This window comes from Myodes glareolus, chromosome 11, assembly GCF_982192425.1.
Source record: "Myodes glareolus chromosome 11, mMyoGla1.1, whole genome shotgun sequence".
In the NCBI taxonomy this organism is placed as follows: Eukaryota; Metazoa; Chordata; class Mammalia; order Rodentia; family Cricetidae; genus Myodes; species Myodes glareolus.
This window is the reverse complement of record NC_142036.1, coordinates 21312469-21331738: the sequence shown is the minus strand read 5'-3', so window position 1 is coordinate 21331738 and position 19270 is coordinate 21312469. Positions and strand designations below refer to the sequence as shown.

Genomic DNA, 19270 nt, shown 5'->3' with positions numbered 1-19270 from the left:
TAAAATGTAACTACTTAAGTGGTTTTCTTTCAAATAGTTACTGTAAAATGAAAACCTAATTTTTGTCCCTTTCCAGCAACATCTGACTAGGAGTGTCAATACTACAGTGAAGGTTGACATCGTCTAGAAACTTGTTAGCATTGCCATTCTCGTCCCCCACCGACCCGTGGTTCAGAGGCTGGGGAAGGCCTGCGGAGCTGTTTGAACAGCTCTTTAGGTGGCTGGGTGCAAACTGAGGCTTGAGAGCCACACTAGAAGAGCATTTGTTTTCACTGGGCTGACCCTACTTTACTTCCGTAACTGGGAGCTCTGCTCTGCCCTTGGGCTCCTGAAACAGCTTACAAACAGCGCTTTGGCACCCTATCTTGTGTACAAGCCTCCTGATGGAGATCGTATTTGCCTTTGAAAAAGCATACGCTGCTTCTCTGGTTTGTTTAGAACAGGAGCTGTCCCAATGATGTAGGCTATATTTATGTAAGGTGAAAGTCCTCATAAACCACGAAAACGTAGGTGTTCATGAAATGATCACTTTGTTGTAATAAAATAACCCTTGGGGTATGACAGCAGACACTGCCACTGTAGTTCCTGATTTTAGAGGGTTCAGTCCATGCTGTTTGGCCCCACTCCAATGTGTTTCCATGTGTTTGGGCGGAGTGTCATGATGGTAGGCTCATGTGACAAGGAGAGTCACCTCTGATGCACTGGAAGTAGAAGAAGGCTCCAGGGCAAGATTCCCCCACTGTCTTCTCCAGCTGTGTCCCACCTCCTAAACTTTCTAGAACTTACCATCAGCTGTGTATGCTTCAGCCTTTTATGGGATCACTTGCTCCTTATGCCATTACATTAATCATAGCAGCCGAATATGTATTTCAAGTTTCTGATTTAGAGGAGGTGCTGTGGTCACTGCAGGACTTTGGAATTCATTAACAGAAACTTGTTGCTAAATAGACTGTTCATTTCCTCTCCCTAGAATCTGTGCTTGAGCCACCATGCTACCCTGTGCTCTTCATTATTGCATAGTATTGTTTCTATTTCAATGTCCTTGCTCTTATGACCTTTGCAAGTTTGGAACTTGCTTTGTATGTATGCTTGATGTTTTATTTCTATCATTAGAATGTGCCATCGAGTTGTTGGTATTTTTAATACTTTTTTATTGATATTTATTGAGCTCTACATTTTTCTCTGCTCCCCTCCCTGCCTCTCCCCTCCCTGCCTCTCCCCTCCCTGCCTCTCCCCTCCCTGCCTCTCCCCTCCCTACTTCAATCCTCCCCCAAGGTTCCCATGTTCCCAATTTACTCAGGAGATCTTGTCTTTTTCTACTTTCTACTTCCCACGTAGATTTGATCTATGTAAGTCTCTCTTAGTGTCCTTATTGTTGTTTAAGTTCTCTGGGATTATGGTTTATAGGCTGTCTTTCTTTGCTTTATGTTTAAAAACCACTTATGAGTGAGTACATGTGATAACTGTCTTTCTGTGTCTGGGTTACCTCACTCAAAATAATGTTTTCTAACTCTATCCATTTTCCTGCAAAATTCAAGATGTCATTTTTTTCTGCTGTGTAGTACTCCATTGTGTAAATGTACCACATTTTTCTTATCCATTCTTTGGTCAAGGGACGTTTAGATTGTTTCCAGGTTCCGGCTATGACAAACAAAGCTGCTATGAATATAGTTGAGCACATATCCTTATGGCATGATTGAACATCCTTTGGATATATACCCCAAAATGGTATTACTGGGTCTTGAGGGAGGTTGTTTCCCAATTTTCTGAGAAATCACCACACTGACGTCCAAAGGGGCTGTACCAGCTTGCACTCCCACCAGCAATGCAGAAGTGTTCCCTTTTCCCCACAGCCTCTCCAGCATAAGTTGTCATCAGTGTTTTTGATCTTGGCCATTCTTACAGGTGTAAGATGGAATCTCAGAGTTGTTTTGATTTGCAGTTCTCTGATGACTAAGGATGTTGAACATTTCCTTAAGTGTCTTTCAGCCATTTTAGATTCCTCTGTGTTCTTTTGGTGTCCAATTTCTTGAGTTCTTTGTATATTTTAGAGATCAGACCTCTGTCTGATGTGGGATTAGTGAAGATCTTTTCCCATTCTGTAGGGTGTCGTTTTGTCTTGTTGACCATGTCCTTTGTTTTACAGAAGCTTTCAGTTTCAGGAGGTCTCATTTATTAATTATTTTTCTCAGTGTCTGTGCTGCTGGGGTTATATTTAGGAAGTGGTTCCCTGTGCCCACTTTCTCTTCTGTAAGGTTCAGTGTGGCTGGCTTTATGTTGAGGTCTTTGATGCATTTGGACTTGAGTTTTGTGCATGGTGATAGATATGGGTCTATTTTCATTCTTCTACATGTTGATATCTAGTTATGCCAGCACCACTTGTTAAATATGCTTTCTTTTTTTCCATTTGATATTTTTTGCTTCTTGATCAAAAATCAGGTGTTTGAAGATGTGTGGATTGATATCCAGGTCTTCTATTCGGTTCCATTGGTCCTCCTGTCTGTTCTTATGCCAGTACAAGGCTGTTTTCAGTACTGTAGCTCTGTAGTAGAGTTTGAAGTCAGGGATTGTGATGCCCCCAGAAGTTCTTTTATTGTACAGGATTGTTTTGGCTATTCTGGGTTTTTTGCTTTTCCATATGAAGTTGAGTACCGTTCTTTCGAGGTCTTTGAAGAATTTTGCTGGGATTTTGTTGGGCATTGCATTGAATCTGTAGATTGCTTTTGGTAAAATTGCCATTTTTACTATGTTAATTCTGCCTACCCAGGAGCCTGGGAGATCTTTCCACCTTCTGGTGTCTTCTTCAATTTCTTTCTTCAAAAATTTAAAGTTCTTGTCATACAAGTCTTCCACTTGTTTGGTTAGAGTTACTCTGAGATATTTTATGCTACTTGTGGCTATTGTGAAGAGTGTTGATTCTCTGATTTCTTCCACAGCCCTTTTATCGTCTGTGCACAGGAGAGCTACTGATTTTTTTTTTTGAGTTAATCTTGTATCCTGCTACATTGCTTGAAAGTGTTTATGAGTTGTAGAAATTCCTAGGTAGAATTTTTGGGATCACTTATGTAAACTATCATATTGTCAGCAAACAGTGAGAGTTTGACTTCTTCTTTTCCTATTTGTCTCCCCTTGATCTCCTTTTGGTGTCTTATTGCTCTAGTTAGGACCTCAAGCACTATATTGAATAGATATGGAGAGAGTGGACAACCTTGTCTTGTTCCTGATTTCAGTGGAATCGCTGGGAGTTTCTCTCCTTTTAGTTTGCTGTTTGCTGTGTATTGCCTTTATTATGTTTAGGTATATTTCTTGTATCCCTGCCATGTCCAAGACCTTTAACATGAAGGGATGTTGTATTTTGTCAAAAGCTTTTTCGGCATCTAATGAGATGATCATGTGGTTTTTATTCTTCAGCTTGTTTATATGGTGGATTACGTTGACAGATTTTCATATGTTGAACCATCCCTGCATCTGTGGGATGAAGCCGACTTGGTCATGGTAGATGATGGTTCTGATGTGTTCTTGGATTCGAATATTTTTAATACTTAATAAACAATCTGTGAGTTAGGACTTTGCTCTCTGTGTAGAGAAGGATTTGCTTCAAGATTGATGCCTTTATTGCTGTGTGTGCACTGTTCCACTGAAGCTGCCCGGTGTGAGGTCAGTGGCGGCAATTGTGTATAATGTCTGGACTCGGAAGTGTTGACTCTCTCCATTTTGGTTTTACGTAGTGCTGTTGCTTTCCTTTTGCAAAGCTGAGCTTTGGGCAGGGCTTGCTCATGTTTATTCCCCTTATCCTCTTTCATGATGCCTCCCACACGTGAATACTTTTCTCAGTTGCAGGGTAGACCTCCTTGTTGACACGGCATAGCTCTTGTCTTCTTTGTGTCTGGCATAGCGTGTGCATGTGTTGTGGAGAAGCATGTGTCTCTTCTCACTGGAGTGTGCAGTAATACTGGGATGCTATCTTCATCTTCATGTTTGTTAAAGATTCTGAACCTGCCTTATTCCTAATTCACCATCTAAGTGCTGCTCCCTGGGGCTGTTCTTAGGGAGCTCAGAGCTCTTTCTCACTGAGTGAGTGTTTTTAGAAGCTGGTGTTTGTCCTGTGTCTGAAGTGCTTTGGCTGCAACTCTTCTTTTTTTTCCCCCTTGGTTTCCATTGCCTGTTTTCTGAGTCTGCCTATCTTCTGTTCCGAGGTGGGGGTGCCTTTGCGATCTGTCCTAACATTTCTTTTCTCTCTGTGTTCATTCCTGAGGAGATTTCTTCCAGTGTGAAGCTCTAAATAAATAGTCTCTTCATTTAAACTGTGCTGGAGACTGAACCTAGACCTCACCTTTGCAGGGATGGATGTGCTATTCTACTGAACTAGATCCTCAACCTGATAGGTAGCATTTCTCAGCTAATTACTTAGGACTTTGAGACTTGTATATGCAGTGGCGACTAAGTTAGATCTGCATCAACAGCTCTGTGTTGTTATGGTCAGACACCCTCAGGTGGAGGACTTGCTTTGGCTCACAGACCTGGAGTCTAGAGTTGCGGCTCATACGTATGAGGGGAACCTGGTAGTGGCAGGAGTGCATAGTGGAGGACAGCCATTCACAGTGCAGCAGACCAGAGTGTTGGTCTGAACTAGGGGGGCTGTAACTATCAGAGGTCCTCAGCCAGTAACCTACTTCCTGTTTAAGGTTTGCTGCCTCTCAAGAGTACCATCAGATGAGCGTAAGTATTCAAAATACAAGTCTGGGGACATTTTAGATTCAGACCACAGCAACATCTGAACTTGGATTAGCAGGTGTCCCAAACAAGATACCCCAAAGCACTCTCCTGCATTTCTCCATTTGCAGCTTTTGATGCAGTTTTGTGCTCAAACCCTAGAAGCGCCTCATCCTCTGCATCCAGTCCATCGAGGCCCTGTTAGCTGCCTTTTGAGCCTATGATCACAGTCTGCTAGCACCACCTTGGTGGGCCCATGTAGTTGTCAGAGCACTCTCCGCCCCACCCATTATACTATCAAAATCTCTTTATTGCTCTGCCTACTTCTGTTCTTGGCCTGCACACAGTTCTCCCAAGCAGCCCCATCAAAGTTGGGTTATGCTAGTCCTTTTGGCAAAACCTTGGAGGCTTCCTGTCTCTGTTACAGCAGCAGTCCTAACCTTGACATTGTCTTTTAAGCCCTTCATGTTTGATCCCTGCTGCTTTTCTAATGGGTATTCTGCCCTTTTTGTGTCATGGTCTTTCTCTGTACATTGGTCTCCTGGCTTTACAAATGCTTGTAACACTCCCATATGGGGGCCTTTGGTGCTAGTCCATGTAGAATGCTGTTCCTGTGAATTCCTGTGGCTTAAACTGATTCATGGTTTAGTGATACCTCAGGCTCTTCTTGACACACTGCAACACTGCCTACCTCCTTCACTGTTTAAAAATTCCATTTCTCCTATCACATCAAACATGCTTTATATTTTATGTGATGTCTGTGTTTTACTGCACAAATAGCAGCCAGAAGAACTGTTTTTTGCCCCTGTCCACTTGCAAATAACTCGCCCTCCCCTCTTTTTGAGACAGGGTTTCTCTGTGTGTAACAACTCTGGCTGTCCTAGAACTCACTGTGTAGACCAGGCTGGCCTCAAACTTACAGAGATCCACCTGCCTCTGCTGCCCGAGTTCTGGGACTAAAGGAATATGCCACTAACGCCCAGCTGGAAATTCCCATTTCTTAGAAAATGTCACAATATAGGTACTTGTTGGTGAGTTTGGAAAGGCTTCCCGTTCTGCATGACAGTGCTCCGAATATTGCTCTATGTAACCAGTGTCTGGGGTCAGCACCTCTGCTTCTGGCTGTTCTTTCCTAAAGAGCTATATAGCTTGTTAGACCCTGGGCTTTTACCAGTCTGCATCCTCCAGGGATTCACTGTACATCAGCATACCAACGACCAGAGGACTTCTGTATAGAAGAAATAGCCTTAACTTTGTATAACAGCTGATCAAATAGAAGAAACCAAAAATGGCTAGATACATTCTACACATGAAAAAGTCTTTGACTAGGTGCAATGTTGTAATGATGCTCGGAAATGCCATTTGGGGACTGGGATTCACCCCTTCATAGGGCTGCAGGGCTGTAGGCCTATGTGTCTGTCATTTGCTGTCTGTGCAACACTGCTTGTTCTGATGTGACTGTCTTCCTCTTTAAACAGCGGACACAAATTCTTCCAAACCGGTTGGCAGTGATGCACCCTGTGTTGTGAAAGTGGTAAGAAAATACTGCTCATTTTTTCTTTTATCAGTGTAAAAGTTGGTATTTATTTTGTAAAACATCTTTTTTGATGACTAGAATTAGTTAAACCATAAGGTATTGCTTTGTTAATTATGTTTCATAAATATTTAATGAGGTACATAAGTAGTTTTATAGTTTTAAGTAATTTGAGCTCAGAGTCTTCAGCTCTCCTGAACTAGAGGGACACAATTTGAGGGTACATGGGAAATCACAGAGGTCTGCAGGGGTGGAAGTATCTGTTTTAGCTGTTTACACCAGGCAGGCACATTTTATATTTATATCCTAGAACATCACTCTAAGCTGATTTTTATTTTTGTATTTTGTCCTGGCTTTTTAATCCATCCATCCCTCTATCTGTCTGTCATTCTTTCTGTCCATCCATTCATCCATTCGTATATTTATTTATTTTGCCTGCTGTCAGTTTTATTCCCTTCCATGTTCATTTTAAGTAGTTGTGATTCTCTCCCCTGGGGTGGCGGGGCCTTCTTTGCTGCTCTCATACTGCAGTTAGTTGCATGTGCAGGGATTGGCAGACCTCATTGGACACTGAGTAACTAGGTCAGTTACAGACTGGAGAACTGAGGCATCTTTATATTTAGTCACCGTTTTTGTTTTCTCCGCACTTAGACATTGTTCTGCTCAGCAGAGCTTGTAGTTCCCCCCACCCCATATTTGATATATGTGTAGATCCTTGTTAAATAGAGCCAGCAGAGGGGGTCTTGGAGAGCTGAGTGCCCATTCCCTGTCATCTTTTTTTTTTTTTTTTCCTTCCACTAAAGGTGATCCTGGAAGTTAGAAGCGCCTCAGAATTTGTTGGTTCATTTTATTGTATTCAAATATAAATATATTTGACTCCCTAGGAGCTAATTTAGACTAGAATTGAGGTTTTTTTTCTTTTCTTTCTAATTTATTTATTTGATGTGTGTTTTCTTGCATCTGTGTCTGTAAACCATGTGTGTGCCTGGTGCCCTGCAGGCCAAAGAGGGCATTGGATCCTCTGATGATAGGGGAGTTCAGCCAATCACATTCTGTTCGTGGTGTGAGTCTTGGGAATATAACCCAGGTTCTCTGGAAGAGCAGCCAGCGCTCTTAACTGCTGAGCTATTGCTAGCCCTTGTTTTAGTGAGCTTTTAAAAAGCATTTACTAAGAAGTGTAATTTTTCAGTAAGCATGTAGCTAATAAATCAGTCTTTGAAGACACATGACAGGCATGTTGCAAGTGTGTCACCCTTGCCCCTGTGGAGCAGGCAGTCTCATCTCTGCTGCCTCTAGAGAACTCTGTGTCCTGAGTTTGAGCCCTGTTCCCTTCTCAGTTATTTCCCCTGTCTAGAGTTTATGCGAGATAAAATGCTGTGTGTTCAACATGATATTTGTAAAGGATCACTGTATTTTTAGTTTATCAGTCATTTACTGCATTTTGTTGACCTGTTGAAGGCATTTGGGCTGTTTACAGTTCGGGCTACTGTCAAGAAACCTTCCATGTAGGTTGTTGGAGTGATCTTTTGGTGGGGATAGGCTTTTGTTTCTCTTAGCTGAATCGCTTCTCTGTAGGAAGGATGCACATTTACATTTTATAAAAGTTCCGGACCTATCTCCGAAATGACTTGCTGGTTTTCACATTGCCAATGGTTGCTGACGGCCCACAGTGGTGTGCCAGCTTTGTGAGCTTGCTTACTTCCTAGCCTTTATGGAAGGTTTGTAGTGGTGTCTTGTGGTTTCAGTTTGCATTTACTGCACGCACATCAGTGAGCTCCCTTTCCTTGTGTATGTCTACCATTTGTGCAGTTTTGTGTGATGACTGCTTCTTCAGTCTCTTGCTTCTTTTCTCCTTAAGAAAATTATTTGTAATAACTGGGTTGTGTTGCCTTTTATAGTTGAGTAGGATGAGTTATTCTGGCTAAATATTATTTTCTGATATGTGTGTTATAACTATTTCCTTCTAGTTTGTATTTGACTTATTCATTTTTAAATACTTTTATATATCTTTTTAGCTGACTTGTTAGATTTTTCTCCTCTTTGGTTAATATGACTTCTGATACTGAACTAAACCTGTAGCATATACCCCATTTAGGTAGACTGAAGTAGGCTTCTTATGTAGTTTGGAACTGCTTTGCTCAGGACTTTTGTGTCTTTATTCATAAGGCATCATGGTCTTTACTTTTTCCAGAAGTATTTCTATGTTAGACTCTTTGAGTCTGACTGACTTTGGTGTCAGCGGCATTGGCTGTTTGATTCCCAGTGGCTACACTGGCTCCTTATCCCAAGGACCTCTGTCTCATGTCTCATGTTCTAGAGTGCAGGCAGGTCTTGAACGCCTTTGTGGAGTATGTGAGATGAATGCTTCCCCAGTCTTTATTTATAGGCCTTAGTCAGCCCCTGCCCTTCCTAGTGCCTGTGTCTCCTGCCATTCGTTCCCTTGTCTCCTGTCCTTCCACGTTGGAGCTCTCTTTCTCCTTGTGGAATGGTGTTCCTTCTGAACTGCTGGGCTTGCTGGCAGGCGGAGGATCTAGAGTTCTTAGGGTGACACTAGTCATGTGCATCAGTTGCGGGGAGTCGTCTGTACCTGTCGTCTGTGTAGACGGAAACATGACACCTGTGGGTAAGATTAGTTTCTTTCCAAAGTGTCTTCAGAGGATTCCATTGAGAAGGAAGTAAGCCTCCTATGACTCAAGACTGTATGGAGCAAACTGGTCCAGGCTTTCAGACCCCTCTGCAGCTGGCTAATGTACATATTTGTCTCCAAGTCTTGGAAGGAGAGTGCTAAGTGATGGCCATTGTTTTGTTCTGTGTGAGCTGAACTTCTGGCAGCTTCTGTTTTACCTTAGAACTTTGAGCTTCATTGTAAGTGGAATGAACTTCACTTTTCCACCTTTTTTACTTACCTGGCTGAGAGGAAATGGGTAGAATCAGTATTTCTAGTTATTTAATCATAACACATTGAATTTCTAAGTTTTAAAGATTTTTATTTTCAGACTTAGTCTAGTATTCTGTGTCTTCTGCTGTCCTTTGTTCTTCTCTTTGTAATAGAGATGGTGATGAGTGCTTGATTTCTTGTGATTCGTATTTTAGTAGCTCTTCCAGCCTTGTGGTCTGTGGTCCTGGAAGAACAGCTGCCCAGCCTTCAGAGGGGACTCCAGGCATAGTTGGATGCTGTTCTTTTGGTGACTGAAGCCTTCGGGTTCTTTAAATTCCTGTGTCAATCACTGTATTGTCATTTATTATACAATTTCACTTCTAATATCCTTATGATGCCATTTAAAAAATTTGTTTGTATTTCTCTAAAATCTAAGTAGATTTTAAGTTACTCGATAATGACCTTTTTTCAAATGTTCTTTACTTTTGCAGTTCTTACATTCCTGTTTTGTTTTCTTTGTTTGTTTATTAAGGTATCATTTTCTATCACCTTTTACCTGTTTTTCTGCTCATTTATTTTTATCATTTTGATTCACTTTTCTATTGGGAATAGACCGGGTCATCATTTCTCTTCTTACAGCTTTGTAGTCTTCAAAGTGGAAGTAGACATCAAATACAAGCATGTAGGACGATTAATAAACCTTTTCTGCATTAAAACCAGAACAGTTGCCATTCAGACATAAACATGAGGGTTGTGACAGGTGCTTGTATGTGTGGTGCTGAAATGGGTGCAAAGCCTGCTGGCTGCTAGGCAGGTTTCTGTGACTGCTGCAGTGCTAGCTAAGGCTTGTGTTTTCAGAGAACATGAATGACTGACTGGGCACCATACCAGAACAGCAAGATGTGAAGCTTAGTATGCAAGGGTCTTTATGAGATGGTTCTATGAAGAGATACACCACGATACTTGTGCATTGGAAAAATGAGCATGCCTTTTATTTTTAGAACAAAAATGGGCAAGTTATTTAAGACATACAGCTAAGTTGGTTTTTACTGTAAGGTTATGTAATCACATAACTTTAACCAAGCTTTGATAAATCTGTCAGGTGGAGATCCAAATTAGAACCTGCCGCCTTGTGCTATATTATTGTGTCAGATGGGATTATGTCTGCAGATCTGGACTTTGACTCTGAGATTCTTTCCCATGATTCTGCTCTGAGTCTCCACCTTGAAAACTTGGTTACTTCTGACATGCCTGCTTTGTGAATGAGCTCTGTAGACCTGCATTTGGTATTGATGTGAACATAAGATACACATGCACGTTAGATGTCTCAGCATCTCCTATACACTGCCTCCTGTTTGTGTTTAGGGCCTTCTTCATCCTTGACCATGCAAGGTGCTGTAGGATAGTGCTTCTGTGTCATCAGAACAGTTAGCTATGTGTGGCTGTGTGCACGTGTGCATATGAAATTAGGTGGTCAGGAAGAAGCAGTAAATAAGTAAACTGGATAATATGAGCAGACTTTTCTAATTCCTCCCTCCCACATCTAACCGAAGACTTAGTAAAAATTAGTTCTTTGAGTCATTCTCATCTTTGTGGGAACAGAATTGGAAGCCTGAAGGTAGCTTCCAGTTTGTGTCACCCAGAGCTGGTGCATGGTGGTCCTTTCTTGGAGAACTGATGGTCTCTATCTCACAGCCTCCTGGGAAGGACTTTGCCTGATGTTGTGATGTATATTTGGAATTTTCAATTCAGATATCTTAATTTTTTTGTTAAGAAGGAGAAACTTTGTACAGCTTCATTTTTAAATGGCAGCCAGTTGCTTTTGGATGGTGCCATTGAAATATATCACATTTTAATTTTTTTCCTGTTGTCATAGTCATTTTGACACTTAGAAGTCTTAAGGAAACGTTTAGTGATATTCTAGTTAAAATGTCAGTCCCAATTTCTTTTCTAAATCTTGGCTATTATAGAGTTGGCAAAGTATTTTAGATTTGAAATATGTTAATACAATTTTAGTTCTGAGATAAGGTATTTTCTCCACAGATAGCTTGCTTCAGCTAAAGCACAGTGCCAAGAAGTAGTTCCTTTACTTTGTCATAATGGAAGCCTATTGGATAGCTAATGTAAGAAAGTGCTCAGAAAGTCTGCATTATAGCGTCCTCATTTATATGGTTGACTCACATTAGAAGTTTAATAAATTATTGCTTGAAGGAAATTTGAAAATTAAAGTTGATAGGATGTAGGTTGAAACTGAATAAATCAAAAGCCTTACATTGTTGGTAGTAAGCCAGGAGTGGTCTTGGGAAAGCGTCCTTTAAGCCTGGGTTTTATTAATGAGTCATTCTGAAAGTTAACCAAAATTCTTTTTCTTTAATTTCACTTATTCTGTGACTTACTCAGTCACATTTGCTCATGTTTCTGGCTCCGGGAGAGTTTCTTGCTTCACATCAATTAGGCTCTTGACATTTGCACTTGAGTACAGGGACTTGATCCTGGGTCAGAGCTTGGTGACATGTAGGGCGCTTGAACACTGATTTCCTAAGGCTAAGTTATAGCAAGTATGGCAAACCGTTTGGGTTCTTTCTGATCCGAGCATTGCCCATTTGTGACTTACATGCTCACTGGGGTTAGGTATGCTTGATTGCTGATGAGTAGAGTCCGGTAAACATGTTACCTGGAGACTTGTGAGCTGAGAGAATTGTTCATGGAATAAAGGTTTTAATTGACATCTCGAGGACCCAAATTAACTTCTGTAGTAATGGAGGGTTTCGTCAGTGGAGAAAATGTAGATGTACTTATTTTCAGGGTTTGGAGCAGATGTTGCTGAGGTGGGGAAGAGCTTCAGCTCAGATCTTTGCCAGGTCTAATGAGCTCTGAACCTTAACTCCAGCCATGCAGGTTTTCTGTCTGAAATATTTTGCTCAGATTAGTTTAGAAATGTTTGCTTTCCTATTTGAAGTTGTCATTTCTTTAAAATCAGTATAAAATATCAAACATTAAGTAAATACTACTTTATCAATAAGCCAGACCAAACTCAGTATTTAAAAAGGCAACAAAATTATTACTTATTTCTTATCCATATTTATTAAACAACGTGACTGTTATCTGTTGTTGTGTAAAATATCTCTTTGTACATGTTTGTCTTTTTACAAATAATTCAAATGATTAATATCCCTTGAAATAGGAAATAGATGCTGTGTAGTAAAGTTGGGGAAAACAGTTATTTAGCTCTAATTTCCTTTTGATTTTACAAAAGTTGGAGGGTTCTTTGTCTGAGAAACATAGGAGTCAGTGTCAGAAAGCAAAGAGCAGAGTGCTGTTTTGCTCTGGAGATCCAGATCCATTCCTGCCAGTCCTGATAACTAGGTTGAACCAAGGGAAGAATGAAGGAAAGGAATGGGAGTCCAACCTTGGTTAAATCAGAGTTGAATCTTATTAAATCTCAGAAATGTCTTGTAGGCCCTTGGTGGTGATACATTTAACATGGTTTCTGGCCTTTGCTTAATAAAGATGAATATTAGTTTAAACATTTGTCTTAAACTTCTGCAAAGAAAACTAAATTTTTGATAATTCATCACTTATGAAAGTTGAGCTTCAGAGAAATAAAGATTATTGTGAGAACATGGAAAATATTTCTAAGGAGTTGAATTTAATCTTTTAATAGCTTAAAAATTTAAATACCAAAGTTACATTTTTGTTGTAGGAAAAATTACATTTACTCCATTTTTGAAGGTTCAGTGAAAATAATTCAATAATTTTAATTGACTTTTGTATTCTAAGGAACCCAGTGACAATGGACCTCTTTTCACTGAATTGAAGTTTTACCAGCGGGCTGCTAAACCAGAGCAAAGTAAGAAACAATAAATATGTTTAAAATTGTCTTGTTAAAGGTTTAAATATTTAAAAATAAGCAGTTTGCTTGACTTTATTTCACATAAGCTAGGTTAAAGTGCCACATCCTGTGGCTTTGTTTGCATTTGTTTCATACATAAATTCCATTCAAATGGTATTTGCAGGAAGTCATTCTGATGTGTTTGCTGTTTGGTTTGTTGGTATGTGAATAATCAATGGTATGTGGTCTAGGAAATACACGAATTACCTTAATTGACAAGTGTGAATACATGGTCTCTAACTTTTTTGAGCATTTTGCTAAAACCTCAAGCACATGAAGAGGGATGGGCACTGGATTTGCTGAGACCCAGTGCAGTGAACAGCCTCCTGGCTGCTCTCATCTCTTGTTTCATCTGAGGCCCAAACTCCTTATGGTAAGGGAGTGGGAACAGCACTTCGTGTCTCCTACATCTTGATTTGCAAGGTGAGGAGGAGATGTAACTATTGAAGGAGACAGCCCTGTGTTTCTAGAGACTGGGGTGAGAGTCAGTCTTGTTGTGGAAGCAGGCAAACTCCATCATTAGGCAGTGCTGTCGCTGTGTGCTTCAGAACAGTTTTCACGGGTGGCCAGTTCGGACAAGGTAACAGCAGAGCACCATTTTTATGATCCTTTATGTTCCTCTGTGCTCTTTTCATCCTGTTATGAGTAGGAGTGGTTTTGTTGCTCATGTAAGTATGTTCTACCCTTAGTCATTTGTTTGGAAATGACCATTTACATACAGAAGTTGACATCGCAGGCCTCTCTTTCAACTTCTAGTTCAGAAATGGATTCGTACACATAAATTGAAGTACCTTGGTGTTCCTAAGTATTGGGGATCTGGTCTACATGATAAAAATGGAAAAAGGTAAAAATCTACATTTAAGCATTTCTTGTTGGGTTGTTTTAGTTGGGAGTTTATTGCTGAGCACCCACAATAACTAGGTGTACATCTGGGCTGTGGGGCAGCAGAGGGGAGGGGTAAGATTGAACTCTGCTTCCCTCTCTCCACCATAGTGTGGGGCAGCCTATCTTTGAACTTGTATGGAGGGAGCAGTGTCAGGTGGCTAGCTCCATTGACAAGAACAAAACCAAAAGATTGCACCCTGCCTCTCCCATTCTTTATGCAAAAGAGCCCTCAAGATCCCATTTGATATCTCATAGTTAATGTCTAATCATTCATGGAGACTAGAGCCTTGTTCTTTATGAGAGCTTTAGTTTAGCTGGTTAGAGGTGACAAACATTTAGAGACAACATTTCTGAAACATGGGAGAAAAGCTGGGTGCTAATTTGTGTAACCCTTTCCTCTTAGATGTCTCAGGAGTTGGAGTTGAAGAAAACCCCTAATGCCTTTGCAGTCTGCTCTTTTCAAAACTTGTAGGAGACCATGAAGGCCAGACCTAGTCAGAAACTGGAGGTCTACTTGTTAGAATGTGTTTGTATTAGGTGAAGAACAACTGTGACTCCACTATTTTAAGCAGTCACCAAAGGCCTAATTCCATGGCTTTACTTTTTTGAGCTAAGGTCTTGCTTTCTAGACTTAACTCACTGCAGAGCCCAGACTGACAGTGTCCTCTGGCCTGCTCCTCCTGAGTCTGGGGTTGTACCTACATTTTTGTTTTTCTTGCACAGTTACCCTCATTGTCTAGCACTCTGTTAATATCCTTTTGTGTCACTGGGAAAGCTGCTCCATTTCTGGACCTCACATGCAGACACAGTGCCAGTGTCAGAAATTGATATCAATGTCTTCTGAGTTTTCATATCAAGGAACTTCTCCTGGAGTCCTATGAGACTTCCTTATACATTTTCTTGGTCACAGTTTTGTAATTCTTATGCTTAAACCTGCCACTGGAAAGGTCCAAGTGGTCACACAGGTCACACAAGTTTCTTGGTCTCTTTGGAAGGGGAGGGAATGCCCAAGCCAAATTGGTACTGTGTTAGCAAAGACTTGAGAATGGAGCAACCAGTGTGTAAGCCTGCCAGTTTTATTTACTAGAGAGCCATGCATGTCCTCTTGGGAAGTCTGGGGCTCCCTGGAATCCAGAGAGAGGTAGTGTGTGGAAGACTGGTTGTTCAAAGGATACCTGGGAGGAGTTTCAGAGGACTCAGAGTGGGTAACCATAGCTGAGCGAGTCTCCAGCCGTGTCTTAGTTTATTGTTAGTAATGACCATTCCTTCTGAAACTGAGCTTACTAGATTTTCCTCAGTGGAGCACGAGACTCAGACTGGTCATGGATGAAGTGTTGACTATAGGTTGAAGCACTAAAAATAATCACATAAGTCTTTCAGAAGTAAAGAAATAGAACATAGGACTCTACTTCCAGCCACCTCCCCTGCCAGCCACCCTTACTTTAACCTGTTTGGGAGTGATGGGGAGTGATTGGGACAGTATGAGGATTGTAAAAAATACTTATGTTGCCATTTGGGAATTGTTTGTTCTGATTAATATTTTCTCATTACTTGAAGCATTTAGCCAAGTCCCTGAAAAAGGCCTTACCTGACATATTTGGAAGCAGCTTTCTCTCAATATTCAGTCTTAGAGCTCTCTCTCAGGAAAACATGCTAACAGTTTGTGTGTGTCATTTGTTTATAATTTAGGAATGTTGAGAAGATTTTAGGGCCATTTGTTCAGAGTTAGTGAAAGGGTGATTTGCATGTAAAAGCAAAGGCCTGGTTAATCTGCTTTAGTGGTGGGCCTTGTGTTGATTAGACAGTGTTACCATCTTCCAGACTCTGCTGGCTAGGTCTGTGTCAACTGAACACAAGCTGGAGTTACCTGAGAGGAGGAAACTTGATTGAGAAAATACTTCCACAAGATTCTTTCCTATAAGAAAACAGGCTAAGCAAGCCAGTAAGCAGCACCCCTCCTTGGCCTCTGTATAAGCTCCTGCCTCCAGGTTCCTGTCTTGTTTGAGTTTCTGCCCTGGCTTCCTTCAGTGATAAATAGTGATGTGGAAGTATAGGTTGAATAAACTCTTTTCTCCCCAGTTGCTTTGGTCATGGTGCTTCATCACAGGAGTAGTGACCCTAGGGTACAAACTGTCGGCAAAGGTCAAAGGTTACACTGTTAATCAGTTTTGTAGTGATCACACAGTCTTTGGAAGAGGCAGAGGTGTATATCCTGCTCCTCTCTCAGCTTTGCAAAACCTGCCTACATAGGATATTGGGAAGTCACATGACTGTTCTGTATTATATTAGAGGCCAGGGTTGTGGGAATGTTAATACAAATGGATATTTGCCCCTACTTGATCGTATGACTTTGACATAAACTTTACCTCCTAAAACATTGCTATCTTATTAAAAAATGTACAGACAGAGTCTCTAATTCTCTTCTGTCTCAAAAATGAATAGGACTCTTTATTTTATATTATGACACCATCTTTTTTTAAATTTTTAAAAAAGATTTATTTATTTATTTATTTTTTATTATACAACATTCTTCCTCCATGTATGCCCGCATGCCAGAAGAGGGCACCAGATATCATTACAGATGGTTGTGAGCCACCATGTGCCCGCTGGGAATTGAACTCAGAACCTCTGGAAGAGCAGCCAGTGCTCTTAACCACTGAGCCATATCTCCAGCCCTTATGATACAATCTTTTAGTATTAGCTGACTGTTTTGTAACTCGCCATATTTTATTGTCATAAAAACCTACATTATGGAAGCATGACTTTTGTGTTGTACACTGTTATTATTCCAGTGTGTGGAAGACAGTGGTTCTAACGAGGGGAGGGCACTAAAATGTTCTTATGTAAAATGGGATGGAAGAGCACCTGCCTGGTGAGTGCCCTGGGTGAGGTACACCGTGGGGTGAGGTGCACCAGCTGACTTCTGTGGCTGTGTGCTCATCCCATGAGGAGTTCTGTCTTGTGTGTCTGTCTTCATGATTTCAGTAGACACAGTAGTCTCTGGCTAACTCTTGAAGGAGAGAGTGACATTTAGAGGAGTTGAGCAGCACCATTACAGGTCTCTAGTGCGTCTCACATGCATGCTTAGAGTTCGAGTCCCTAGGAAGGATGAGACCCACCTCCTCATTTCATTTCTAGGAATTATGGCTTGAGGAAGTAATATCACTTGGTCAAGGTGACATGCAATTTAATGGTAAACCCAAACTTTGTCATTTCTGCAGGGTATTTCATTTCCAAATCTTGACCATTGAGTGTTTACTACATAATCGCTTTATACCGTTTGGACAGTTTTACTGAATGTGATTTTTAAGCCACCTCTTGACAGTCTAGATTTAACAGAGCATTTTATTGCTGAAATATACATTAAAAATGGAGACACAGTCACAGGAGGACGCTCCTGTTTAGAAACAGCAGGTAACTTCAGGAGAAGAATCAGTGCCCGCTCTCAAAGCCAAGTGAATGTGCTTCACTGTAGATGGGTCTGCTCAAGTCTGTGTGGGCATTGTCTTAAATTGAGTGTTGTCTCCTGTAAAACTAGTTTAGACCCAGGAAGACAGGACAGTGCAACATTCTGAATTCTTGAGATTTCTGTCTAGATGGGAGAAATTCTTCATGGTGTGTGTTCATGCCCCTTTCCTCCTCTTTTATAATACTGCCTTATTCAGCATAATTTGACATAATCTGAAGGGAGAATATTCATTGCTAGTGCATGTTCCTAGTTATTTCCCTCACTGACTCTCCTTGTTTGTCTTCAGTTACAGGTTTATGATAATGGACCGCTTTGGGAGTGACCTTCAGAAAATATATGAAGCAAATGCCAAAAGGTTTTCTCGGAAAACTGTTTTGCAGCTAAGCTTGAGAATTGTATGTGAGCTCTGATCCTTGTTGTGGATGCAGTGAGGGCTGTTTCTGTCACGGCTCAGTCCTCTGCTGGCTGTGTTTGGTACTGCATTAATTTACTGTGTGTGTTCTCCATAGCTGGATATCCTGGAATACATCCACGAGCATGAGTATGTGCATGGGGACATCAAAGCCTCCAACCTTCTTCTGAGCTACAAGAACCCTGACCAGGTCCTTAGAATGTCAATCTTTATTGTTTGTAAAACATGCTGCATGAGCAAGTAGGGTGCTCTGGACTGAACCCCCCACAAGCTCTGCTTTTTTTTTTTTTTTTTTTTTTAAGATATACTAACAGTACTGTTTCTTCAGACACTTTTATATAGTTACCATTCTGAATTTTTGCTGCAGTTTGAACTGCTGGCACTTTATCAAGTTGGCTGATTTGTTCTAAATAATATTCAGAAGTATTTGATACAAAATGAATTTCAAATAGCTATTTGGGGGTGGAAGCTTAAAATTATGTAGTGCACCAATGAATTAACTTTGCCTGTCCGCTCTGTCACCTTTTAAAATTTCATTTGTTCAAGAACTCCATCAGATATGTCTGTTACTCGGAAAGTTTGGTATGAATTTGTCTGTCTTTAGGGCTGCAGTGCAGGTGTGCGTTTTCAGTCTGCTTCGTTCCCTTTGCAGTTTTATGTTTAAGAGGAGAAAGCTCTATTGTATACCTGTGTTGGAGTCAGCTCAGTTGTCAGTGACATACAGGATGCTTGTAGCCATTTCCATGTTTTGTGCAAAGAAGATGCTGGAATGGCACTTCTTGGTATTGTATGAGAAGGAAGCTTTGAGTGCTTGGTTTGCTGCAGTGGTCCGTCCACATTCTATGAACTTGGTTTGCTGCAGTGGTCCGTCCACATTCTATGAACTTGGTTTGCTGCAGTGGTCCGTCCACATTCTATGAACTTGGTTTGCTGCAGTGGTCCGTCCACATTCTATGAACTTGGCTCTTTCTCATAGAGCTACCTGTTCGCAACCACCTATGGCTTAGATTTCCCTTTTTCTTTTGATTGCCTTCTTTTCTACCACAGTGTGTTTGCTTCCCCTCAATAGGCTGTGGAGATCATCCGGGATATGTGTAGTGCACCAAGAGAAAGAGAGTTGCTGTGCTTGGGCGCTCTGTGAGGCATGGCCAGTTTCACCTCTCCACAGCCGTCTCATTTGAGCTGTTTCCTTGAACACAGCCAAGAACCTGAACAGTAGGGGTCCCTTTAGCCGGAGTAGGAGGGACTTGCCTAGTCCTACAAAAGATTGACTCCTGTTAGTTTGCGCTTGGCTAACACGAGCAACTTTTTGTTCTTATGACAGCCATGTGCATCTCTCCTACCTTTCAGGCATGTGTGGATGAGGTTACTTTCCCAGTACTTAGTCCGTCTTTGTGCTCACATGTATATGGGCGCATGCATTTGTGATAGAGAATCAGGTCTAATGTGTGGCTGTCAATGGGCACCACATGTACTAAGGTTGTGTG

At 41.1% G+C, this 19270-nt stretch overlaps 1 protein-coding gene across 6 annotated transcripts in view; it reads left to right on the top strand.

Moving 5' to 3' along the window:
- The window catches only part of Vrk1 (VRK serine/threonine kinase 1), a 76644-nt gene that overhangs the window by 34283 nt on the left and 23091 nt on the right, over window positions 1-19270 (top strand). For all 6 annotated transcript variants that reach the window (XM_048431242.3, XM_048431241.3, XM_048431239.3 and 3 more), the window contains exons 3-7: window positions 6192-6247; window positions 12906-12975; window positions 13774-13861; window positions 17658-17766; window positions 17881-17973. In XM_048431242.3, coding sequence (XP_048287199.1) covers window positions 6192-6247; window positions 12906-12975; window positions 13774-13861; window positions 17658-17766; window positions 17881-17973 — 416 coding nt within the window. The remainder of the gene's footprint in view (window positions 1-6191; window positions 6248-12905; window positions 12976-13773; window positions 13862-17657; window positions 17767-17880; window positions 17974-19270) is intronic.